Here is a 27,210-nt window from a genome sequence, read left to right as displayed (position 1 = left end):
ATTTGAATTTTGGGACTTAAGAAATGAAATGAATAGTAGAGATTTCATTGCAATGGGACAATTTTGAGTTTACTTATAGTAATGACCTAGGAACTGTTTTCTGGAATTGGGTTAAAAATGGAACTGTTTAAATGAAGAAATTTATTATTTCTACCTAGAATCAAGATACAGTGTGGGAACTGTGGTTAGTATGTAAAATAAACAAAAAATTTAATGAAAAAAAAGCAAAAAACAAAGTAACAAGAGAGGACCAATATTTGCTGATTGCCTTGCATGGGACACTCAACAGTCAACAGAAAAGGCTTCAGTAGGTTTTATTTTACCCAGAATCACTGGAATGGCAGTAAAAAAGACATTGCAAAAGCAATCAGGATAGCTACTATACATAAAAGGAAGAAGTGCCAGAAAGGGTGTGAGAAATTGTAACCTTTGTGCATTGCTGATAGGTATGGAGAGTGATGTAGGAGCTGGGGGATACAGTATGGCGCCTCCTCACAAACCTAAATGGGGAATTACCATATGATTTTTTTCATACACATTTATATTTACTTCACATCTATATTTATCCCCCAAAGAATTTCATGTCAGGTCTCAGATACTCATGTACTTCTGAGAAAACACACCTCTGCATTGCTCATTATAATTGAAAGATACCAAGAAGAAATCCAATCATGGTTAAAAGAATAAACAATGGATAAACTAAAAAAACTAAAACAGTGCTCATTTACATAAAGAAGGTATGGATGAACCATCAATGACCATCATCAAATACTATATAGCTGCATTAATAACTAGAAGAGCTAAAGGGAAATATAGCAATTAAATGGACTCAAACAACTTTGAATGGGTAATTAAATTATTATTATTTAATTATTATTAATTATTCAATAACTTTGTACATTCAAAAATGGTATCTTCTAAAAATATATTACAAAGCACATAAACATATATACATATAAACATATATACATATATACATATGTACACATATACATGAACTATTTACATCAAGGGAAGGAAGGTAAATGTAAAATAAACACTGAAGAAAGCATAATATATTAACATAATATAACATAATCTATTAAAACAAGATAAACATATGGAAATAAAAACTGAAGATAATATAATAGTGTAATATAGTATAACATAATAAAACAAAATAAACAGGTGAAAATAACACTGAAGAATATGTAATATAATACTATATTATTCTAAAACATAAAATAAAAATGTGCTTTTTCTTAGAGCAATTATTGGAGAAGAGACAGATTTTCTCCTGAGTTGTCTTATTGTGGATGGTCGGAGAAGTTGTCAGGCAATTGTAGTAGGCTTGTCCAAGTTCTAGGATGAGAATAATTCATTTTAAATACACAGTGCTCTCTTCTACTTTATAAACTATATGGTGAAAAGAGCTAGTTAGAACATTCATAAAATGCATTTCTAGAACATGTGTGCCAATAGAGACGTTTTTGTAAAGTTCACCTTTCATCCATCATGAACATTCCATTGAATACTTCACTTTCATGACAGATCTATATGCTTCATGACAGATCTATATGCTCCATGACATTTGTGAACCTTAATGCTAACACCTAACTCTAACCTTAAATCTACTCTAACTATATAACAGGAAGCCTAATCATAAAACTCAACCGAGCCTTAAAGTCTAAATTGGAACCTAACTCTAGTATGTAACAACAGTGAGGAAAACATGGAAGATGGTTAGGAATACCTTTTCTTCTTATCAATGAAACCTTTGTGTTAGAAATCGATTTATGTTCTTTTTACATTTTCAACACCATACTATTCCTTTTCTAAAGAATTTATTCTCTCCCCGACCACCAGACACACTGCCCCATTTTCCTCCTTTATGTCCAGTATTTGAAACTGTTCATATTCTTTAGCTCCCAGCTTTCTCTCTTCAGCTTTATTTCCTAATATTCCTGAACCTTTGAAATGTGACCAAAACATACATACACACACATTCTAGATATCTATCATCTGTCATCTATCTATCTATCTATCTATCTATCTATCTATCCGTCATCTATCCGTCTATCCATCTGTCCGTCCATCTGTCCATCCATCCATCCATGCATCCATCCATCCTTCTATCTATCTTACTATCTATATCTATATAATCTATCTAAATAACTGTATATATATATATATATATATATATATATATATATATATATATATATATATGCGATTGATGACAATCTTGATTTAGCCAGTTGTTGACTCATGAGATAATCATTCCATTGACAGTTAACTCTTTTTATCCCCCATGCTGCACTGAAATACTTATACTCCTGAGCTGGAAAACTGAGTATATATTTTAGATAAACATTCCTTCTAATACATTTTAAAAGAAAATATAACTCTTACCATCACTTTTTTATGTTTTCTCTTCTATTTCTTGTAGTGGGAAGAAGAGATCCGGTTTTTGGTGAAACATGCACAAAAGCATGCTCTTATAGCATCAATCTGAAAGAGATTATGTAAAATAAGTAGTTTTTAAACTAAAAATTAAACAATGTCACCAAAGATTTGAACCATCCATTCAACTAAAAAGGGCAACTATGGCTGATTGCATATTTTACATACATTCACAATTTTAGAATAAGTTACAATAGTATGAGAATTAAGTACTAGGACTCCTTCAGAAAGGGAGGGACTTGAGTTCTAGGCTTAGGCTACCTCTGATATTCCAGAAACTCCAGAACCAGATGAAAGATTCTGACTTCCCTTTAGGGCCACATAAGATACCCATGAACTTTGTCCTGGGGCCTGACTTGCATGATCTCCTACAACAACATAAGGCCCAGGGATTTCCCTCCAGAATCCCAGGCAGTATGACTTCCTACACCAAGTGAGGGACCCTGCCTTCTAGAGGTTAGGCCCACTGATGAACTAGGCAAACTCCACGACCAGTTGAGAGGCTCTCACTGCTTTGATTCAACCTATGTATTCTGCTCGGGACCATTCCCACAGGTGGCTAGGTTTCACCTGCCAGGCACCACCTGTATTGACATATGAAACCTGTTCTAGGCTTAAACAGAGGCTGACTCCCAGAAGAAGGATATCCTTCAAATCACAAACATATTAAAAATCTCCTTTGCATGTAATTCTAAAATCTAAAAGAAATGGATGTATTTCTAGATTCATTGTATGTAATGAAATTAAGTCAGGAGGAAGGAGATGATTTTATATATATATATATGCACTATTGAGATTGAAGAAGGAACAAAATACTTTTCAACTAAAAACTGACCAGGACCAGATGGATTATTTGCATAGTTTTACAGAATACCAAAGAAAAATGAATATCATTGCTACTCAGACCATTTCATGAAATAGTAAAACAAAGGATTTCTCCAAAATTTTTATGATGCCAGTAATACCTTGATACCCAAACTAGAGAAAGATTCCTATGAAAAGAGTTAAAACCACAGACTGATTTTCATGATGAGAACAGATACAAAACTTCTAAATGTGAGATTGACAAGCCTGGGTTTGAGAGATGCCCCAGCATTGACAAGCAATGCCTATTCTTCCAGAGGACCCACTTTCAATTCCCAGCATCCACACCGTATCTCACAGCTATCTGTAACTCCAGTTCCAGGGAATTGGATGCTCTTTTCTGGCCTCTGAGTATACCAAGCACACATATCATGCACAAGAATACATGTAGACAAATAACCATATATATAAAATTAAAAATGATATTGGCAAAGAGAATTTAAGACCATAACAAAAAGTATATCCATGATGGCCCTTATGGTTTCATGCAAGAATGCAGGGTAAGAGAAATGTATGTAAACCAATACATACAACAAATCAAATAAATGGAATAAAGAAATTCACATGATTATTCCAATATGCATGAACGACCACTAACACAATTGAACATTTGGACAATAATGATAAAAGTCAGGAGAGGCTAGGTATAGGTAGAGAATATGTCACAATTATACAAGCAATAAACAACAAGCCTACCATCTACATGTTCTAAAATGGAGAAAAAATATTAATCTAACCATAATGATGAGAAAAAAAGGCAATCATGGTTCACTGTCTCCATACTTTTTAATAAAGAGCTGAAGTTCTAGATAGACCCAATAAGGTAAGAAGAATATTAAAGCATACAAAGTGTGAGAGAACTCAGAATGCCCCTACTTAAAGATGGTAGGATTTTATCAGCTGTAAAAGGGTTGAGGCTCCACAAATGTCTTACAGCTGATAAACACTACAACAAATTAGCATTTCACAAATTTAACACCAAAATCAGTGATAACAAACTGAATAAAAAATCAATGAAAGAATCCTACTCACCTGCCCTAGGATATAGAATCAAACTTGATAGACATCACCAGATGAATGGATAAGGAAAATGTGGTATATACACACAATGGAATATTACTCAATGTAAAGAAAAATGAAATAATAAAAATTGCAAGTGAATTAATAGAACTAGAAGAAGTTTTACTCAATGAGGCCAGCTAGGATTAAAAAGCAAATGTGATATGCTGTCCTCATGTGTAGATATTAGACTTTTGTATGTTCAATTAGGATTACACGAGGAAACCTAGAAATTAGACATGGTCTATTGTAGATGGACCCATTGACAGGAAGATAGGAAAATGTATGTAAAATTAAGTCAGAGAAGGAGAATACTGGATGTTGACAGTTTCAATCATGGAAGAATTGGAGGCTAAAGGACAGAAGGATGAGTGCCAAATAAAAATGAAGGTCTATGAAAAAAGCCTGATAGGAACCAGGATCTTGCAAATTAAGTAAAATATAATTTAAGGGGAGGTAGAACACAGGTGACAAGAAATAACACTGGAGCAATAAGTACTCTGGGCTAAGGTTTAAGTGGCAATGAAGGTAGAAGAGTAAGTCAGAGCAGGGACTAAGGTGTAACTGAACATAAACTAAGGCTGTATGAAGGCTTGTGGAAGCGACTAGTTGGTCAAATAGTTTAAAAGACATACTAAAAAGAGCTTGTTCAGAGGTACCTGGAATGTGTTGACTTATCTCATAAGACATGAGATTTACATTGAAACTCCAAAACAATGGAAAGGATACCTCCTTTTGAGTTATTGGTCAAGTAGGCCTCCATGTCACCCCAAATAACATAATCTATATCTTCACATTCTGGTTGTTTGTCATAACTAAATGGTAAGACTCTTTTGTTGAAGATACCACACAGTCTGGTTGCAGGGCATTTAGAACTCAATCCCTAGAAGACGAGGAATTTCTGCCTTTCATCATAATAAAAGTTGTAGTTCCAGTCACTGGTCATGAAATACATCAAGAGTCTATCCAGTCTTGGACCTTTCCTATGACAACAGTGACCAGCCAGGCAAGCTGTCCACAATGGTTGGGTGGTAGTTATGTAAATAACCAACCTTGTTAGGAATGGATGGGAGACCTGTTCCAAGCAATGGATTAAATGTCTGATGCTATAAACCTTGTCAAAAGCGTATGTCTGGAATAGTCATAAGCTAGTTCAGGAGAATCAACTAGTGCTATTATTATTTACATTTATACTCATAGGTTTGTTCTGCTCTCATTGTAGGTCATATGATTTTTTTTCAAAGGGTAATGGTTAATGTAGAGACTCATAACTAGTTACCATGATAAGGATAAGCCAGAGTGAAGGCTCATCTGCAGATGGGTCATTTGCATTGACCTTCCACTACTGAAAGCTCAAGAAACAATGAGGAAGAATGGTCTGAAAACAATGTAAGAGTTTGAATCTGGAGAGAAGTACACTGAAATGTTCTTTTTGGGACATGGCATAACGGATGCACAGATCAACTCAGAACAGCTGTGTCCTACACTAGACTTGCACAAGCTCAAGCCAGTCAAGATGTAAGCATGAATGAGGAAACATCTCTCAAGGCCCCAGCACTAGATGAGGAGCAATAGGCCATGGCTGGTTGTGAAAGGAAGAGATTAATTTTTCTGTGGGATGTGGCTTAGGACAGATTGCTCATGTCCCAGAAAGTGTCTTCACACACATTCACAGATGGTCAGCCCTACTTGGACTCAGTGGGCTCTTAATAGTAATATTAAGAGCCAGACAGTGGTGGCACAAACCTTTAATCTCAGAACTCAGGAGGTAGAGACAGGCAGATCTCTGTGAGTTCGAGGCCAGCCTGCTCTACAGAGTGAGTTCCAGGAAAGGTGCAAAGCTATACAGAAAAACACTGTCTCAGAAAACAAAAACAAAAACAAAAACAAAAGTAATTTTAAGAGACATTAAACGAAGAAGAAGAAGAGGAGGAGGAAGAGGAAGAGGAAGAGGAAGAGGAAGAGGAAGAGGAAGAAGGAGGAGGAGAGGGAGGAGAGGGAGGAGGAGGAGGAGGAGGAGGAGGAGGAGGAGGAGGAGGAGGAGGAGGAGTTCAACCAGCACAAGGTGGAGATAGTCAGTGGTGAATGTAGTTTTCAAAGAAGAAATAATAAGAATATATAAAAAAAAATTTACGTTCTATGTATTAATTCTAGAACGCATACTAAATTTAACTGTATTTGGCCTATGGAACATTACCGTGGAAACAGCTTAAATGTGCAATGTAAACTGAAGTATATACTTACAAATGGCCGCTTAGTTTTTCTAGCACTGTGCGGCCTCTGCTCTTCTGAGGCATGTTCTTGGTCTTCCATGATGGATGCTGTTAACAAGTGCATATATTTCACTAAGCAAAGTACAATGAACATTTAGGGGAAAAGCTGTCCATTGCTATAATGAAGACACATTAGGGATGAGAAAATATTTATTTTCATTTTCCCAAGTAATAGTTTGAATTAAGTATAAACTGCAGTGGAAAAATTTAACTTATCTTCTCTATTTAATAAAGAATCTCTCATAAAAACAGGTGTTTGAGTATGTTTTTTCTCTGAACAGAGGTTTGGGAAGCAGACCCCACTGTATGGGGGTTCACTTCACTTACATATTCAGATTGATCTCATATATTTCTGAAGATAAAGCAAATGAAATATGGACAATGAGAGGTGGAAGCAAGGACTCCGTCTTTGACAAACAAAATCTTAACTGTTGCTCAGATTTGATAATGTGTGTGTGTTATTACCATTCTACTAATCCTTTTGCTTCCTATATGTGTAGTTGTCTGTCTATGACATATAGTGTTCTGTTCTATACACAATGATTGTATAGAACAAGTATATTTTAAAATGTAATACTTACTTCTCTCCTGATGCATCACTACAATTTTTTCTGCATCATTGTCTATATTGGATGAGTCAGGAGCTTTTGTGGAAGATTTCTGTGGTCCATTGGGGTCAGACACACTCTATCAACAGGAGTATTGGTAACATATGTTAGAAAGGTCTTATTTGATTTCTAAGAACATATTTGAATTCCTAATTTTATGACAAGTGTACTTGAAATTCTATGTAGTATATATTGAAGACAAAGACATTTTAGTAGCAAATCTATTTTGTACAGTAACTTTAAATCTATCCTTCATTTCTCATGGCAACTCATTATGTAAGAGAAAAAAAAAAGAAGAAACATATTCAGAGGATTTGACCTGATGCACAATATTAACAAAACAAAAGCAACTACTTTTATATAAGAACTGATAATGCTATTTATATTCCCAAATGAAATTGGAGGATATTTATAAAATAAAGAATTGCCTACCCTATTATCAGGAAAATTTCTTTGGACAGTGTGGTACTTTGAATGCAAATGGGCCCCATAAGCTTATAGGAAGTGTCACTATCAGAAGTTTTGGCCTTGTTGGCGGTGGTGTGACCTTGTTGGGGGAAGTTTGTCTCTGTGGGGGCCATTTGAGGTCTCCTGTTCTCCTGTGCTCAAGTTACACCCAGAGTAGACACAGGCTCTTTTACTGCTTGCTGATCAGGATGAGAACTCTCAGCTCCTTGTCCAGGACCATGTCTGCCTGCATGCTGCCATGTCCCACCATGATGATGGTGGACAAAACCTGTGAAACAGGAATCCATCCCAATGAAATGGTTCCCTAAGAGGAGTAGCCATGGTCATGGTATCTCTTCCCAGCAATAGAAACCATAACTAATACAAACAGTATTGATTTCTATTCTCCTATTGGTCTCCCTTTAATTTTGTTCTCCTGATGTATTGCTCCAGCTTATAGATTGAGCACAACATTGAAAAGGATTCAAGATGATAAACAAATTTGTCTCTTATGACCTCAAGGGAGTCATGTTTTCATCTATTGAAGAAGACGTTGGCTGTGAGTTTCCCATTATATAATTTTTATTGTGTTGAGATATGCTCCTTTTCTTACACTCTCTGGATTATTATCATGATGGTATATATGGTTTTTAGCAAGGGCCTTATCTACATGTATTGAGAAGATTAGGTGACTTTTTGTCTAAGTCTGTTTCTGTGCTTTGTTAAATCTGTTGACTTGTGTATTTCAAACAATCTCTGCATCTCTGAGATAAAAACAACTTGGTCATTGAACATTTGAACAACTGAACATGTGGAACTTAGTGAATAAAGTTAAGCAGAGGCTTGGTGTGGGTAGAGAATATGTCACAATTGTACAAGCAATAAACAACAAGCCTACCATCTACATGTTCTAAAATGCAGAAAAAATATTAATCTAACCACAATGATAAGAAAAAAAGGCAATCATTGTTCACTGTCTCTACTCTTTTTATTAAAGAGCTGAAGTTCTAGATAGACCCAATAAGGTAAGAATGATATTAAAGCATACAAAGTGTGAGAGAACTCAGAATGCCCCTACTTAAAGATGGTAGGATTTTATCAGCTGTAAAAGGGTTGAGGCTCCACAAAATGTCTTAAAGCTGATAAACACTACAACAAATTAGCATTTCACAAATTTAACACCAAAATGAGTGATAACAAACTGAATAAAAAAATCAATGAAAGAATCCCACTCACCTGCCCTAGATTATAGAATCAACCTTGATAGTCATCAGCAGAAGAAAGGATAAGGAAAATGTGGTATATACACACAATGGAATATTACTCAATGTAAAGAAAAATGAAATCGTAAAAATTGCAAGTAAATTAATAGAACTAGAAGAAGTTTTACTCAATGAGGCCAGCTAGGATTAAAAAAGAAATGTGATATGCTGTCTTCATGTGTAGATATTAGACTTTTTTATGTTCAAATAGAATTATACGAGGAAGCCTAAAAAATTAGACATGGTCTATTGTAGATGGACCCATTGAAAGGGAGATAGGAAAATATATGTAAAATTAAATCAGAGAAGGAGAATACTGGATGTTGACAGTTTCAATCATGGAAGAATTGGAGGCTAAAGGACAGAAGGATGAGTGCCAAATAAAAATGAAGGTCTATGAAAAAAGCCTGATAGGAACCAGGATCTTGCAAATTAAGTAAAATATAATTTAAGGGGAGGTAGAACACAGGTGACAAGAAATAACACTGGAGCAATAAGTACTCTGGGCTAAGGTTTAAGTGGAAACGAAGGTAGAAGAATAAGTCAGAGCAGGGACTAAGGTGTAACTGAACAAAGACTAAGGCTGTATGAAGGCTTGTGGAAGCGACTAGGTGGTCAAATAGTTTAAAAGATATACTAAAAAGAGCTTGTTCAGAGGTACCTGGAATGTGTTGACTTCCCTAATAAGGCATGAGATTTACATTGAAACTCCAAAACAAAGGAAAAGATATCTCCTTTTGAGTTATCGGTCAAGTAGGCCTCCATGTTACCCCAAATAACACAATATATTTCTACACTTTCTGGTTGTTTGTCATAACTAAATGGTAAGACTCTTTGGTTGAAGATACCACACAGTCTGGTTGCATGGCATTTAGAACTCAATCCCTAGCAGACGAGGAATTTCTGCCTTTCATCATAATAAAAGTTGTAGTTCCAGTCACTGGTCATGAAATATATCAAGAGTCTACCCAGTCTTGGACCTTTCCTATGACAACAGTGACCAGCCTGGCAAGCTGTCCACAATGGTTGGGTGGTAGTTATGTAAATAACCAACCTTGTTAGGAATGGATGGGAGACCTGCTCCAAGCAATGGATTAAATGTCTGATGCTGTAACCTTGTCAAATGCTTATGTTTGGAGTAGTCATAAGCTAGTCCAGGAAAATCAACTAGTGCTATTTTTATTTATGTTATATACCCATAGGTTTGTTCTGCTCTCATTGTTGGTCATATGATTTTTTTCAGAGGGTAATGGTTAATGTTAATATTAACTAGTTAACATGATAAGGATAAGCCAGTGTGAAGGTTCATCTGCAGAAGGGTCATTTGCATTGACCTTCCACTACTGAAAGCTCAAGAAACAATGAGGAAGAATGGTCTGAAAACAATGTAAGAGTTTGAATCTGGAGAGAAGTACACTGAAATGTTCTTTTTGGGACATGGCATAACGGATGCACAGATCAACTCAGAACAGCTGTGTCCTACACTAGACTTGCACAAGCTCAAGCCAGTCAAGATGCCAGCATGAATGAGGAAATATCTCTCAAGGCCCCAGCACTAGATGAGTAGCAATTGGCCATGGCTGGTTGTGAAAAGAGGAGATTAATTTATCTGTGGGCTTGGGCTTCGGACAGATAGCTCATGTCCCAGGAGGTGTCTTCACACACATTCACAGATGGTCAGCCCTACTTGGACTCAGTGGGCTATTAATAGAATTTAAAGAGCCCGGCAGTGGTGGCACACACCTTTAATCCCAGCACTCAGGAGGCAGAGATGGGCAGATCTCTGTGAGTTTAAGGCCAGCCTGGTCTACAGAGTGAGTTCCAGGAAAGGTGCAAGCTACACAGAAAAACACTGTCTCAGAAAACAAAAACGAAAACAAAAGTAAATTTTAAGAGACATTAAGCGAAGAAGAAGAAGAGGAAGAAGAACAAGAAGAAAAAGAAGAAGAAGAAGAAGAAGAAGAAGAAGAAGAAGAAGAAGAAGAAGAAGAAGAAGAAGAAGAAGAATGATGAGTTCCACCAGCACAAGATGGAAGGAGTCAGTGGTGAATGTAGTTTTCAAAGAATAAATAGTAAGAACACTTAAAAAAAATGTTTACATTCTATGTATTAATTCTAGAAGACATACTAAATTTAACCTTATTTGGCCTATGGAACACTACTGTGGAAACAGCATAAATGTGCAATGTAAACTGAAGTATATACTTACAAATGGCCGCTTAGTTTTTCTAGCACTGTGCTGCCTCTGCTCTTCTGAGGCATGTTCTTGGTCTTCCATGACAGATGCTGTTAACAAGTGCACATATTTCACTAAGCAAAGTACAATGAACATTTAGGGGAATAGCTGTCCATTGCTATAATGAAGACACATTAGGGATGAGAAAATACTTACTTTCATTTTCCCAAGCAAAAGTTTGAATTAAGTATAAACTGCAGTGGAAAAATTTAACTTATCTTCTCTATTTAATAAAGAATCTCTCTTAAAAACAGGTGTTTGAGTATGGTTTTTCTCTGAACAGAGGTTTAGGAAGCAGCCCCCACTGTATGGGAGTTTCCTTCACTTACATATTCAGATTGATCTCATATATTTCTGAAGATAAAGCAAATGAAATATGGACACCTGAGAGGTGGGAGCAAGGACTCTGTCTTTGACAAACAAAATCTTATCTGTTGCTCAGATTTGATAATGTGTGTGTGTGTTATTACCAATCTACTAATCCTTTTGCTTCCTATATGTGTAGTTGTCTGTCTATTACAGACAGTGTTCTGTTCTATACACAATCACTCTATAGAACAAGTATATTTTAAAATGTAGTACTTACTTCTCTCCTGATGCATTATTACATTCTTTTCTGCATCATTGTCCATATTGGATGAGTTGGGAGCTTTTGTGGAAGATTTCTGTGGTCCATTAGGGTCAGACACACTCTATCAACAGGAGTATTGGTAACATATGTTAGAAAGGTCTTATTTGATTTCTAAGAACATACTTGAATTCTTAATTTTGTGACAAGTGTTCTTGAAATTCTATGTAGTATATATTGAAGACAAAGACATTTTAATAGCAAATCTATTGTGCACAGTAAAGTTTAAATCTAACCTTCATTTTTCATGGCACTTCACTATGTAAGAGGTACAAAGAAAAAAGGAAACACATTCAGAGGATTTGACCTGATGCACAATATTAACAAAACAAAAGCAACTACTTTTATGTAAGAACTGTTAATGCTATTTATATTCCCAAATGAATTTGGAGGATATTTATAAAATAAAGAATTGTCTACCCTATTATCAGGAAAATTTCTTTGGACAGTGTAGTACTTTGAATGCAAATGGGCCCCATAAGCTTATAGGAAGTGTCACTATCAGAAGGTTTGGCCTTGTTGGCGGTGGTGTGACCTTGTTGGGGGAAGTTTGTCTCTGTGGGGGCCATTTGAGGTCTCCTGTACTCAAGTTACACCCAGAGTAGACACAGGCTCTTTTACTGCTTGCTGATCAGGATGAGAACTCTCAGCTCCTTGTCCAGGACCATGTCTGCCTGCATGCTGCCATGTCCCACCATGATGATGGTGGACAAAACCTGTGAAACAGGAATCCATCCCAATGAAATGGTTCCCTAAGAGGAGTAGCCATGGTCATGGTATCTCTTCCCAGCAATAGAAACCATAACTAATACAAACAGTATTGATTTCTATTCTCCTATTGGTCTCCCTTTAATTTTGTTCTCCTGATGTATTGCTCCAGCTTATAGATTGAGCACAACATTGAAAAGGATTCAAGATGAGAGACAAACCTGTCTCTTATGACCTCAAGGCACTCATGTTTTCTTCTATTGAAGAAGACGTTGGCTCTGAGTTTCTCCTTATATAATTGTTATTGTGTTGAGATATGCTCCTTTTCTTAAACTCTCTGGACTGTTATCATGATGGTATATTGGATTTTGTCAAGGACTTTATCTACATGTATTGAGAAGATTAGGTGACTTTTTGTCTAAGTCTGTTTCTGTGCTTTGTTAAATCTGTTGACTTGTGTATTTCAAACCATCTCTGCATCTCTGAGATAAAAACAACTTGGTCATTGAACATTTGAACAATTGAACATGTGGAACTTAGTGATAAAAGTTAAGGAGAGGCACAGCTAACAGAGCCGCGTTCCGGACGGCAGAGCAGCCCCAGCAGCAGTGCCATGGCCGGGTGGAACGCCTACATGGACAGCCTCATGGCAGACGGGACCTGTCAGGACGCGGCCATCGTAGGCTACAAGGACTCGCCCTCCTTCTGGGCCGCGGTCCCCAGGAAGACCTTCCTTAGCATTATGCCAGCTGTGGTTGGTGTCCTGGTAGGCAATGTTATGAAATGGCCTCCCACCTGCGGCGTTCCCAGTACTGACCTCATCTGTCCCCTCCACCACCGCTCCCTTCAGCTTTTGCACCCCTTCTTTCCATACACTCACACACACACCATTATTTTTTTGGGCCATTACCCCATTTCCCTTATTGCTGCCAAAACCACATGGGCCGGGGGCTGGGGCTGGACAGACAGATACCTCCCCTTACCCATACCCCCTCCTGTGTGTGTTTGGAAAAATTTTTTGGGTTTTTTTTCTTTTTTTTTCTGAATAAAAAAGATTCTACTAAAAAAAAAAAGTTAAGGAGAGGCTAGGTATGCGTAGAGAATATGTCACAATTATACAAGCAATAAGCAACAAGCCTACAGTCTACATCTTCTAAATTGGAGAAAAAAATATTAATCTAAAATTATGATGAGAAAAAAGGCAATCATTGTTTAATGTCTCTATACATTTCAATAAAGAGCTGAAGTTCTAGATAGATCCAATAAGGTAAGAAGAATATTAAAGTATACAAAGTGTAAGAGAATTCAGAATGCCCCTACTTAAAGATGGTAGAATTTTATCAGCTGTAAAAGGGTTGAGGCTCCACAAAATGTCTTACAGCTGATAAACACTACAACAAATTAGCATTTCACAAATTTAACACCAAAATCAGTGATGACAAACTGAATAAAAATCAATGAAAGAATCCCACTCACCTGCCCTAGGTTATAGAATCAACCTTGATAGTCATCAGCAGATGAAAGGATAAGGAAAATGTGGTATATACACACAATGGAATATTACTCAATGTAAAGAAAAATGAAATAGTAAAAATTGCAAGTGAATTAATAGAACTAGAAGAAGTTTTACTCAATGAGGCCAGCTAGGATTAAAAAGCAAATGTGATATGCTGTCCTCATGTGTAGATATTAGACTTTTGTATGTTCAATTAGGATTACACGAGGAAACCTAGAAATTAGACATGGTCTATTGTAGATGGACCCATTGAAAGGGAGACAGGAAAATATATGTAAAATTAAATCAGAGAAGGAGAATACTGGATGTTGACAGTTTCAATCATGGAAGAATTGGAGGCTAAAGGACAGAAGGATGAGTGCCAAATAAAAATGAAGGTCTATGAAAAAAGCCTGATAGGAACCAGGATCTTGCAAATTAAGTAAAATATAATTTAAGGGGAGGTAGAACACAGGTGACAAGAAATAACACTGGAGCAATAAGTACTCTGGGCTAAGGTTTAAGTGGCAATAAAAGTAGAAGCATAAGTCAGAGCAGGGACTAAGGTGTAACTGAACATAAACTAAGACTGTATGAAGGCTTGCGGAAGCGACTAGTTGGTCAAATAGTTTAAAAGACATACTAAAAAGAGTTTGTTCAGAGGTACCTGGAATGTGTTGACCTATCTCATGAGACATGAGATTTACATTGAAACTCCAAAACAAGGGACGGCATACCTCCTTTTGAGTTGTCTGTCAAGTTGGCCTCCATGTCATCCCAAATAACAATCTATTACTACACATTCTGGTTGTTTGTCATAACTAAATGGTAAGACTCTCTTGTTGAAGATACCACACAGTCTGGTTGCAGGGCATTTAGAACTCAATCTCTAGCAGACAAGGAATTTCTGCCTTTCATCATAATAAAAGTTGTAATTCCAGCAACTGGTCATGAAATACATCAAGAGTCTATCAGGTCTTGGACCTTTCCTATGACAACAGTGACCAGCCAAGCAAGTGTCCGCAATGGTTGTGTGGTGGTTATGTAAATAACCAATCTTGTTAGAAATGGATGGTAGACCTGCTCCAAGCAATGGATTAAATGTCTGATGCTGTAACCTTGTCAAATGCTTATGTTTGGAGTAGTCATAAGCTAGTCCAGGAAAATCAACTAGTGCTATTTTTATTTATGTTATATACCCATAGGTTTGTTCTGCTCTCATTGTTGGTCATATGATTTTTTTCAGAGGGTAATGGTTAATGTTAATATTAACTAGTTAACATGATAAGGATAAGCCAGTGTGAAGGTTCATCTGCAGAAGGGTCATTTGCATTGACCTTCCACTACTGAAAGCTCAAGAAACAATGAGGAAGAATGGCCTGAAAACAATGTAAGAGTTTGAATCTGGAGAGAAGTACACTGAAATGTTCTTTTTGGGACATGGCATAACGGATGCACAGATCAACTCAGAACAGCTGTGTCTTACACTAGACTTGCACAAGCTCAAGCCAGTCAAGATGCCAGCATGAATGAGGAAACATCTCTCAAGGCCCCAGCACTAGATGAGGAGCAATAGGCCATGACTGGTTGTGAAAGGAGGAGATTGATTTTTCTGTGGGCTGTGGCTTAGGACAGATAGCTCATGTCCCAGAAAGTGTCTTCACACACATTCACAGATGGTCAGCCCTACTTGGACTCAGTGGGCTATTAATAGTAATTTTAAGAGCCCGGCAGTGGTGGCACACACCTTTAATCCCAGCACTCAGGAGGCAGAGATGGGCAGATCTCTGTGAGTTTGAGGCCAGCCTGGTCTACAGAGTGAGTTCCAGGAAAGGTGCAAAGCTACACAGAAAAACACTGTCTCAGAAAACAAAAACGAAAACAAAAGTAAATTTTAAGAGACATTAAGCAAAGAAGAAGAAGAGGAAGAAGAAGAAGAAGAAGAAGAAGAAGAAGAAGAAGAAGAAGAAGAAGAAGAAGAAGAAGAAGAAGAAGAAGAAGAAGAAGAATGATGAGTTCCACCAACACAAGATGGAAGGAGTCAGTGGTGAATGTAGTTTTCAAAGAATAAAATGTAAGAATACTTAAAAAAAAAGTTTACGTTCTATGCATTAACTCTAGAAGACATACTAAATTTAACCTTATTTGGCCTATGGAACATTACTGTGGAAACAGCTTAAATGTGCAATGTAAACTGAAGTATATACTTACAAATGGCCGCTTAGTTTTTCTAGCACTGTGCTGCCTCTGCTCTTCTGAGGCATTCTCTTGGTCTTCCATGACAGATGCTGTTAACAAGTGCACATATTTCACTAAGCAAAGTACAATGAACATTTAGGGGAAAAGCTGTCCATTGCTATAATGAAGACACATTAGGGATGAGAAAATATTTATTTTCATTTTCCCAAGCAAAAGTTTGAATTAAGTATAAACTGCAGTGGAAATATTTAACTTATCTTCTCTGCGTAATAAAGGCTCTCTCTCCAAAACAAGTGTCTGGGTGTGGTTTTACTCTGAACAGAGGTTTAGGAAGCAGCCCCCACTGTATGGGAGTTCCCTTCACTTATATATTCAGATTGATCTCATATATTTCTGAAGATAAAGCAAATGAAATATGGACACCTGAGAGGTGGGAGCAAGGACTCCGTCTTTGACAAACAAAATCTTATCTGTTGCTCAGATTTGATAATGTGTGTGTGTTATTACCAATCTACTAATCCTTTTGCTTCCTATATGTGTAGTTGTCTGTCTATTACAGATAGTGTTCTGTTCTATACACAATCATTCTATAGAACAAGTATATTTTAAAATGTAGTACTTACTTCTCTCCTGATGCATTATTACATTCTTTTCTGCATCATTGTCCATATTGGATGAGTTGGGAGCTTTTGTGGAAGATTTCTGTGGTCCATTAGGGTCAGACACACTCTATCAACAGGAGTATTGGTAACATATGTTAGAAAGGTCTTATTTGATTTCTAAGAACAAACTTGAATTCTTAATTTTGTGACAAGTGTTCTTGAAATTCTATGTAGTATATATTGAAGACAAAGACATTTTAATAGCAAATCTATTGTGCACAGTAAAGTTTAAATCTATCCTTCATTTTTCATGGCACTTCACTATGTAAGAGGTACAAAGAAAAAAGGAAACACATTCAGAGGATTTGACCTGATGCACAATATTAACAAAACAAAAGCAACTACTTTTATGTAAGAACTGTTAATGCTATTTATATTCCCAAATGAAATTGGAGGATATTTATAAAATAAAGAATTGCCTACCCTATTATCAGGAAAATTTCTTTGGACAGTGTGGTACTTTGAATGCAAGTGGGCCCCATAAGCTTATAGGAAGTGTCACTATCAGAAGGTTTGGCCTTGTTGGCGGTGGTGTGACCTTGTTGGGGGAAGTTTGTCTCTGTGGGGGCCATTTGAGGTCTCCTGTGCTCAAGTTACACCCAGAGTAGACACAGGCTCTTTTACTGCTTGCTGATCAGGATGAGAACTCTCAGCTCCTTATCCAGGACCATGTCTGCCTGCATGCTGCCATGTCCCACCATGATGATGGTGGACAAAACCTGTGAAACAGGAATCCATCCCAATGAAATGGTTCCCTAATAGGAGTAGCCATGGTCATGGTATCTCTTCCCAGCAATAGAAACCATAACTAATACAAACAGTATTGATTTCTATTCTCCTATTGGTCTCCCTTTAATTTTGTTCTCCTGATTTATTGCTCCAGCTAATAGATTGAGCACAACATTGAAAAGGATTCAAGATGAGAGACAAACCTGTCTCTTATGACCTCAAGGTACTCATGTTTTCTTCCATTGAAGAAGACGTTGGCTCTGAGTTTCTCCTTATATAATTGTTATTGTGTTGAGATATGCTCCTTTTCTTAAACTCTCTGGACTGTTATCATGATGGTATATTGGATTTTGGCAAGGGCCTTATCTACATGTATTGAGAAGATTAGGTGACTTTTTGTCTAAGTCTGTTTCTGTGCTTTGTTAACTCTGTTGACTTGTGTATTTCAAACCATCTCTGCATCTCTGAGATAAAAACAAGTTGTTCATGGTGGATCATTGTACCTACAGTTTTCCTGCCTGGCCCACACTCAGGACAAATCTCTCTCACCTGCCAGTCCCACAGCCGCTCAGACTCAACCAAGTAAACACAGAGACTTATATTGCTTACAAACTGTATGGCCATACCAGGCTTCTTGCTAACTGTTCTTCCAGCTTAAATTAATCCATTTCTATGAATCTATACCTTGCCACGTGGATCGTGGCTTACTGGCATCTTCATATGCTGTTTGTCATCGTGGCGGCTGGCAGTGTCTCTGACTCAGCCTTCCATGTCCCAGCTTTATTCTCCTCCTTATCCCGCCTGTACTTCCTCCTGCCTGACTACTGGCCAATCAGTGTTTTATTTACCAACCAATCCGAGCAACACATTTGCCATACAGAACATCCCAGAGCAGACCATCTTTTTGGGGTGTGTCTAGTTTAGCTTTGAAAGTTATTTTATTGAGTATTTTTTAATTTCTGTTCAAAGGCTTTTGTAAATTCTGTTGGTTGCTCTCCTGATCTGTGACATCCAGGGCTTAATATCACAGCATGTAGTAAATATTCACTACATGTGAATTACAACTTTTTGGTTTTATTTTAAATTTATTTGTTTATTTCACATCCCAACCACAGCTTTCCACCCCACCTCTACTTCCTATGTCTCTCCCTACACTGTCCCCCATGCACTACTCAGTTTCTATTCATAAAAAGACAGGCTTCCCATGAATTTCAACAAAACATGGCATCACAAGTTCCAGTAAGACTAAACACAAATGCTTGCTTTAAGGCTGGGCAAGGGACCCAAGTATGAAGAATAGATCCCTAAAGCCAGCAAAACAATTAGAGAAAACTTCTGCTTTCACTTTTAAGAGTACTACAAGAAGGAAGATCTACCCAACTGCCACATATATGCAGAGGGCCTAGGTCAGTCCGTGAAGGCACTCTGGATGTCACTTCAGTCTCAATGAGCTCCCATGAGCCCAGGTTAGTTGAATCTGTGGGTTTTCATGTGATGTCCTTGACCCCTCTGACTCCTATAATCCTCCCATTCTTCAGCAGGATTCCCCCAGGCGAGGCCTAAATTTTGGCTGCAGGTCTCTGTATCTGTTTCCTTCAGGTGTTGGGTGAAGCCTGTCTGATGACAATTGAGCTAGGGCACAATCAAGTTTGTATTCTGGTTCTGGGTACCTCACTAAGGATGTTTTTTTTCCAGTTCCACACATTTGCCTGAAAATTTCTTTCCTTTTTCTTTTTTTGGTTTGATTTTGGTTTTTGTTTGTTTTCAATTCTTTTATTTATTTATTTATTTATTTGTTTGTTTGCTTTATTTTACATCCTAACCATAATTTCTGCCCTCTCTTCACCTGCCTTTCAGTCCCTCACCTCCATTCACTTTCTGTTCCCACCCCCCATCAACTCCTCCTCCCTTTTGTTTAAGAAAGGGCAAATTTTCCATGAGTATCAACAAAGCATTGCATATCAACATGGCATGTCAGTTTAATGATGTCAGTTTTTTAACAGATGAGTAATACTCCATTATGTAAGTGTACCACATTTTCTATATCCTTTCTTGTGTTGTTGGACATCTAGCTTGTATTGAGGTCTGGTCTGTTATGAAAAAAGTAACTCTGATCACAGTTGTGTAAGAGTCCTTGTGGTACGATTAAGCGTGCCTTGGTATATAGCCAAGATTGTTATAGCTGTGTCTGGAGGTAGATGGATTCTCAATTTTTTGAGAAATCTCCATAGTGATGTCCAAAGTGGTTGTACAAGTTTCCACTTCCACCACCAAGAGAGAAGTGTTCCTATTGCTCCACATCCTTTCCATCATGAGCTGTCACTTTGGTTTTAGGTCTTAGCCATCTTGATAGGTGTAAGATGGACTCTATTGTAACTGTTTCTTGGCCATTTGAGATTCTTCTACGGAAAATTCTCTGATTAGATCTGTATCCTGTTTTTAATTGTGTTATTTGGGTTTTTGATGTGTAATTTCCTGAGTGTTTGTTTATATATTTTGGAACTATTTTCTCTTTTAGAAGTGAGGTTGGTGAAGATCTTATCTCATTCTGTAGGCTGTCATTTTTTTCCATTGATGGTGCCCTTTGCCTTAGAAAAGTTTTTTAGTTTCTTGAGGCTCCATTTGTTAATTATTGACCTTTGTGTCTGCTCTACTGGTATTCTATTCAAAAAGTTGTCTCATGTGCCAATGGATTCAAGATTATGTCCCAATTTCTCTTTTATCAGGTTCAGTGTATCTAGATTTATGTTGAGGTCTTTGATACACCTGGACTTGAGTTTTGTGCAGGATGATACATAGGAATCTATTTGCAGTCTTCTACATGTCAACATTCAGTTATAGCAGCACCATTTGTTGAAGACGCTTTCTTTTTTCCATTGTATTATTTTGGCTTCTTGGTTGAAATTCAATATCCATACATTTATCGATTTACTACTGAGTCTTTGATTCCATTCCAATCAAATACTGGAGCTAATAGACATTATAACTCACATGGACCCAACAGAGCTCCTGAGACCATTTCATCCAAACACAAATGAAGACATTTCTCAGCACCTCATGGAACACTCTCCAAATTGACAACATATTCAGTCACAAAGCAAGTTTTGTCAGATACAAATAAATTGAAACACACTCCCTGCATCCTATCAAAATGCATGGATTAAAGTTGAATTTCAACAACAACAGAAACAACAGAAAGTCTAAAAATTCATGGAAACAGAACAACTCTCTAGTGAATTACCACTGGGTCAAGGCAGTGATAAGAAAGAAATTAAAGACTTCCTCAAATTCAATAAAAGTGAATGCACAACATATTCACATGTATGGAACACATTGCAAGTGTTGTTAAAAGGAAAGTTCATAGCACCAACTGCCTTCATAATGAATTTTGAGAGATCTCATTTTAGAGACTTAAGAGAACACCTGAAAGCTCTGCAACAAGCACACCAAGAGGAGTAGACTGCAGGAAATAACTGGACTGAGGGCACAAACCCATAAAATAGGAAGAACTTATCTAATGAATTCAATTTAGAGGATAGCACTTTCACAACATCCATTACAGAAACAGACTCAAGGACAAATAGCACATGATTATGTCATTAGATACAGAAAGGGTCTTTGACAATATTGATCATCTCTTTATGATAAAAATCTCAGAGAGTCTAAGAATGAAAGGGACATATTTCTGCATAATAAAGCCAATGAAAAGCAAACACACAACTAACATTTTGTTAACACTCAAATCCTTCCTTCTAAAATCAGGAACCTGACAAGGATGACCACGCTTCCTCCTTCTGTTCAATATAGTACTAGAAGTCTTAACTAGAAGAGTAAGACAAGAGAAGATACAAGAAAGGAACCAAGAGGTGAAAGTATTTTCATTTGTAATAATATGATTCTATAAAAAATATATTTTGCCCAGAAAACTCCAATGGCTGATAAATACATTTAGCAAAGTAACAGGTTTTAATCTGAGCCTCCAAATCAGTAGCCTACCTAAAAATACTGCACGTACTGGGAATAAAATCAAGAAAACCATGCTATTCCAAATAACCTCAAAGTGTAATGAATTAGGATAAATGTCACCAAAAAGTGAAACTTTTACAATGAAAGCAGTAAGAAAGTGAAAATAAGAAATTGAAGATGTTACGATAACTTGCAAAGACCTTCTGTGATCATTATTGTAGGGTTAATATTGTGAAACTGGTCATCCTAATAAAAGCGATCTGTGGACACCACATGATCCACATAAAATTTCCAGTTCAATGTTCATAGAAAATGAAAAAGAAATTTTAAATCCCAAACGGAAACACAAAAGACCAAGAATAGCTGAAACAATTTTGAACCATGAAACAAAAACAAAGCAAACTAAAAAGAACGAAAACAAAAACTTATGGAAGCATCACCATTCCAGATTTCAAGTTACTATAACCAATTGAAATAATAAATAGAGTATGGCAGTGGCCCCCAAACAAACATTGATTGGTGGTAGATAACTAATGACCCACATATAAGCCCACAGTCCTGCAGTCTCTTAATTTTTGTAAAAGAGGCCAAAGATTCACATTGTAGAAAACAAATGGTGCCAGTCACATTGGACAGATTGGACTATAGGTGGATGAATGAAGTTAGAGCCTTATCTCTCACCCTGCATAAAACTCAGCTTCCCATGGTCCACGTATCTCAACACAAGGCCCAAATGGTACAGATTAATGATTAATTCTTTGGTACAGCTAAATACTTTCTGAGCAGGTCACTGGTACAGACACTATAAACAAGTAATTACCAAAGTAATAAATGGGACCCCATGAAACTAAAAATCTTCTGTGCAGCAAAGGACACCACAAAGTGATTGACAAGGCAGCATGGAAGAATGGCTAAAAGTTTTTCCACATTGTACACATGAGAGAGGGTATGTAGAATATAAAGAATGCATTGTTACTTCAAAAACTGATCCATGATATTCACATTGAGTCTTGTCTTCACCCAGGTGTGTAAATACATTAAAAATAGAGCAATTACAATGATCAGAAATTTACTTACTATACATCAAAGGAAATATTTAGCAATGTCATGGGATTCTAAGAATACTTTGTAATTAAGAATAGATTAAATGCTTTCATTTTATTACTCAATTATTAATTTTTTGACTGAATAACGTGGTTTAAAATGTAGCATGTGGGTCTATGGCAAAGTCATTGAAGCAAACAATAGAAAATGAGAAATTTAAATTTAAATTTTACGTACAAATTCTTGATTTTCTGCACTCTTATCAAAACTTCTCTCATTTTCCACTTTAAATTCTGTTATTTCTTCTTCTAGTTCTTCTGAAAATAATATATCTTTTACATAAAAAATATGAACAACAATTAGGCAAAATAATACTCTATAAAAATAGAAGTAATGTAAAGTTAGGGTTTTATTTTTTATATGTTATTTCAGTTAACCACATGCTATAGGTGTATATTTACATCCTCAAGAAAACTTGTAATTGTAGACAAATCAACACTTGGACAGGTACTACATGTTGGCCAGTTTTGAGTCATACATGCTTCATAGGATTTGTTAGGAAACTCATAAATGACCTATATGCTTACATCCACATATGAAGGAACTGTGGAAAATAACACTTTCATCCTGTAAACTATCCTTGCCTTGCAAGAGTAACTTAAGTAACTCACTGTTCACTTCCCCCAAATGGTACTTGGTTTACCACACATTTTTCTGTGAACAGGATAACAGGCTTTTGCTCTGCACTGAAACTGCTCCTTTTTTTTTTTTTTTTTTTTTTTTTTTTTTTTGGTTTTTCGAGACAGGGATTCTTTGTGTAGCTTTGGAGCCTTTCCTGGAACTCACTCTGTAGACCAGGCTGGTGTCGAACTCACAGAGATCTGCCTGCCTCTGCCTCCCAAGTGCTGGGATTAAAGGCACCACCGCCCGACAAATTGCTCTTTTATGACTCACTTTATCACATGGAGTCATTCTGTACTGTACACCCTTTTTTTTCCCAAGAAAAATGGGTATTGCTGTAGCTACCCTAGCTTAAGATAATGCTTAAACTCTTCTTTTCGACTTCAACTTGAACCCACTTTGTTACAGTTGTATCCGTTTTTCTCCTTGACATGTAGGAACTATATTAAAGGTTGTTCTAAGATCCGAAGATCTCATTTGCTTTCGTTTCCTGTTTTCTTTAAATTACTTTGTGTGATTCTGATAGGTTTTGACTTTTAAGTTTTGAAAGTAAATAAGCCATTGCAGACATGGTTTCTTTACTGATATAAACACAGAGAGATGAGTTTCAGACAATAGAGTACAGAGAAATGAAAAGGTGTAAAAGCAAACAAGATGAGCATATAAGTAATGAGATTTTCAATGACTGAACTGCCGTATGCGAGTGTACCCTAATTTATTGAAATAGATTATAGATATGGTTTGAAAATGCCATTCCTATTCCTTGTAAATCAATTACAATGCTCTGCAGATGGAGGAAGGCAGTGCACTATGAGTTATAAACAACACAAAAATTGATTTTCTTTTCTGAAGAGGTGGTATATTGATGTTTGTCCAGCCCAGAACAGAATCTCTGAGCTCAACATGTCTCTGCCCTGACCTTTCAGGGAGCTTTACTATAGGTGTGCGTTTTGAGACCTAGGTGTCCAGAAATGATGTTCAGTCTTTGAGGAAGTCACATATGTCTCATGATTGACTTATAGAAGTCACTAATAAACAGGGAATTTGCACACTGGAAAGGTTAAGGTGAGTGAACCTGAGTATTAAACATTGAAGCTATGCTTACATTTAATAATAATTCATATTGTCCTTGTGAATGTTTTTGAAGCATGTCTGCCACCAGTGAGATGGCATTGCTTATGTCAAACACTATCATCACCATCATCAAGATATAATGGGCATCAGGAAGTCTGTGTGCATTTGAAAATTAATAAAATAAACTGATCAGAAGAATGTGACATACGAAATTTACCTGGTTGAGATTGGTGTGGTAGAGACTCAGGTTTGGAGATTGGACGTGAATAATCCCTCAGCTGAATGGATTTTCAAATGAGATACTTAATTAATATTTTGGAATTCAATAAATATTAATCATTTAATATAAATATTAAAAGTCATTTACCTCTGGGTGAGGACATTTTTCAGCCCACACTGAAAGAAAAAGGATAAATTTATTAATCTCCTACACAATGGGAACTACAAAAGTAACTCTATATAGGCTTTGGATGGCAGTGAGTTCTTATTCCCTTCTTCCTAAATAAACACCTATTAGTTTACTGGTTAGGACAACAGCTGACAGAAATGACTGAGACATTCTAAAAGCAATCTATAGATTCAATGTAATCCTCATCAAAACTACAACATAATTAGTCAGAGAAATTGAAAAAAAAATAACCACACCAGCATGAAAAAGCCTTTCAGCTCCACATAGAAATAAAAATAAATGAACAAAGAAAAAACCCTGGAGAGAGGTAAAACAAACCCCAATACAAAAAGAGTGGAGAAACCACCACCCCAGATTTCATGATTTTTACAGGTCTAGAGTAATAAAAACATCATGGTTTTAGCATCACAGTATACGTGTTGATCAATGAAATCAAACTGAACACCAAACATAAGTCCACACACCTATGGACACTATTTTTGATAAAGAAACTAGAAAGACACGCTGGAAAAAAACAGCTTCAATACATGGTGCTCACCAAACTTTATGGCTTCAAGAAGAATTCACAGAGAACTATATTTCTAACCATGAATAAAACTCAACTCCAAGTGGATCAAGGATCTCAAAATGAGACCAGAGACCCTGAATAAGACAGAAGACAAAGTGTGTAATAGGCTTGAACTGACTGGTACAGGAAAAAAAAAACTTTCTGAATAGGACAGCTGTGGCACAGGCACTAAGACCTACATTTAATAAATGGGACCACATGAAGCTAAAAGCATCTTTAAGGCGAGGTATGTATACCAGTTATGGGATTTTAAATAATCACTCCACCATATGATAGTGTTATTGAAATAAATTATAGATATGAATTCTAAGTACATTTCCTATTTCTTGTTACTAAACTACAGTGCAGTACAGATGAAGGTAAGATATACATTATAAGTTCTAGAACAAAACAAAACTTGATTTTCTTTCCTGAAGATGTGGTATACTGCTGGCTGACCAGTGCAGAACAGAATCTCTGAGTTCACACATGTCTTTGCTTTGCCCTTTCTGGTAACTTTGAGTACGACAGGTGTTCATTCTGAGACCCAGGTATCAAGAAATCATAGTCAGACACTGGAGAAATCTTATTAGTCTCAAGATTGACTTCTATAAGTAACTAATAAGCAGAGAGTTTGCACACTGGAAAGGATAAAGCCTTAGATCATGAGTATTAAACATTAAAGCTGAGCTTATTTTGCAAATATTTTATATTTCCAATGTAATATATTTTCCAGCATGTATGCCACTATCAGATGGCATTGCGTATGTCAAATTCTATCTTCACCATCATCAAGATATAATTGGCATCGGGAAGACTGTGTGCTTTTGAAATTTATTAAAATACCTTGATCAGCCGGGTGGTGGTGGCGCACGCCTTTAATCCCAGCACTCGGGAGGTAGAGCCAGGCGGATCTCTGTGAGTTTTTGAGGCCAGCCTGGGCTACCAAGTGAGTCCCAGGAAAGGCACAAAGCTACACAGAGAAACCCTCTCTCAAAAAAACCAAAAAAAAAAACAAAAAAAAACAAAAAAAAAAAAAAAAACCTTGCTCAGGAGAATGTGACTTATAAAATTTACCTGCTTGAGATTGCTGTGTTTCAGACTTGGGTTTGGAAATTCGATGAGAATAATCCCTCTGCTGAATGGATTTTGAAATGAGATATTTAATCAGTATTTTGGACTTCAATCAAGATGTAATTATTCAATATTAATATTAAAAAGCATTTACCTCTGGGTGTGGACATTTTTCAGCCCAAACTGAAAGAGAAAAATGTAGAGTCAGTCTCATGCACAGTGAGATCACCAAAACTACCTTTATGTAGGCTTCAGATGGCAGTGAGATTTCATTCCCTTCTTTCATAATAAACTCCTATTATTTTACTGCTTAGGACAAAAATATACCGAAACTTAGCAAAGCAACTTAAAGATTCAGTGCAAGAGCCATCAAAATTCTAATATAATTTGTCAGAAAAATTGAAAAAAAGAAAAACCAACCACAACAGCATCTAAACACCTTTCAGGTTCATATGGAAATCCAAAAAATAAAAATAAAAAAATAACAAACCAAACAAAAGAATGGAGAGACTCCACCAGCTCAGATTGTCCCTGTTCTCCTAGGTGCAGTTACAGGCCAGCAGGCAACACTCCTGCAGGCAGGTCTGATTCCAACCACCCCATCTGATCCTTTATTCACAAGTCCTACTCTGTCCCTCTAAGCCTACCCACCACACCAAGACTGCAGCTGCTCCCTGAGACACAGACTCTGCTAGCTCCAATTGAACCAAGAGGTGAGTCACTGTTCTTCCAGCCGGTCACCCAGCCTCTAGGCCTTAGGCCCAGGGGCACAACCCATGCCCCCATTCCCCCACCCATTGCAG

At 36.8% G+C, this 27,210-nt stretch overlaps 1 protein-coding gene across 6 annotated transcripts in view; it reads right to left on the bottom strand.

Annotated features, from left to right (window-relative positions):
• Positions 1–911: 911 nt before the first annotated feature.
• The window catches only part of LOC131926172 (uncharacterized), a 41,649-nt gene continuing 15,350 nt past the window's right edge, over positions 912–27,210 (bottom strand). For 4 of the 6 annotated variants that reach the window (XM_059281453.1, XM_059281456.1, XM_059281457.1 and 1 more), the window contains 13 exons: positions 26,562–26,590; positions 26,411–26,471; positions 24,745–24,773; positions 24,595–24,655; positions 22,860–22,954; positions 16,845–16,950; positions 16,234–16,310; positions 11,778–11,883; positions 11,165–11,241; positions 7,220–7,325; positions 6,610–6,686; positions 2,392–2,490; positions 912–1,341 (listed from right to left, as the gene is read on the bottom strand). In XM_059281453.1, the coding sequence (XP_059137436.1) occupies positions 2,416–2,490; positions 6,610–6,686; positions 7,220–7,325; positions 11,165–11,241; positions 11,778–11,883; positions 16,234–16,310; positions 16,845–16,950; positions 22,860–22,954; positions 24,595–24,655; positions 24,745–24,773; positions 26,411–26,471; positions 26,562–26,590 (899 nt within the window). In that variant the 3' untranslated portion in view covers positions 912–1,341; positions 2,392–2,415. The remainder of the gene's footprint in view (positions 1,342–2,391; positions 2,491–6,609; positions 6,687–7,219; positions 7,326–11,164; positions 11,242–11,777; positions 11,884–16,233; positions 16,311–16,844; positions 16,951–22,859; positions 22,955–24,594; positions 24,656–24,744; positions 24,774–26,410; positions 26,472–26,561; positions 26,591–27,210) is intronic. The other 2 variants (XM_059281455.1, XM_059281458.1) reach the window with 2 other exon arrangements.

Source organism: Peromyscus eremicus, chromosome 16_21 (assembly GCF_949786415.1).
Source record: "Peromyscus eremicus chromosome 16_21, PerEre_H2_v1, whole genome shotgun sequence".
In the NCBI taxonomy this organism is placed as follows: domain Eukaryota; kingdom Metazoa; phylum Chordata; class Mammalia; order Rodentia; family Cricetidae; genus Peromyscus; species Peromyscus eremicus.
The sequence above is the reverse complement of the archived record's forward strand: the minus strand, read 5'-3'. Positions and strand labels throughout refer to the sequence as shown.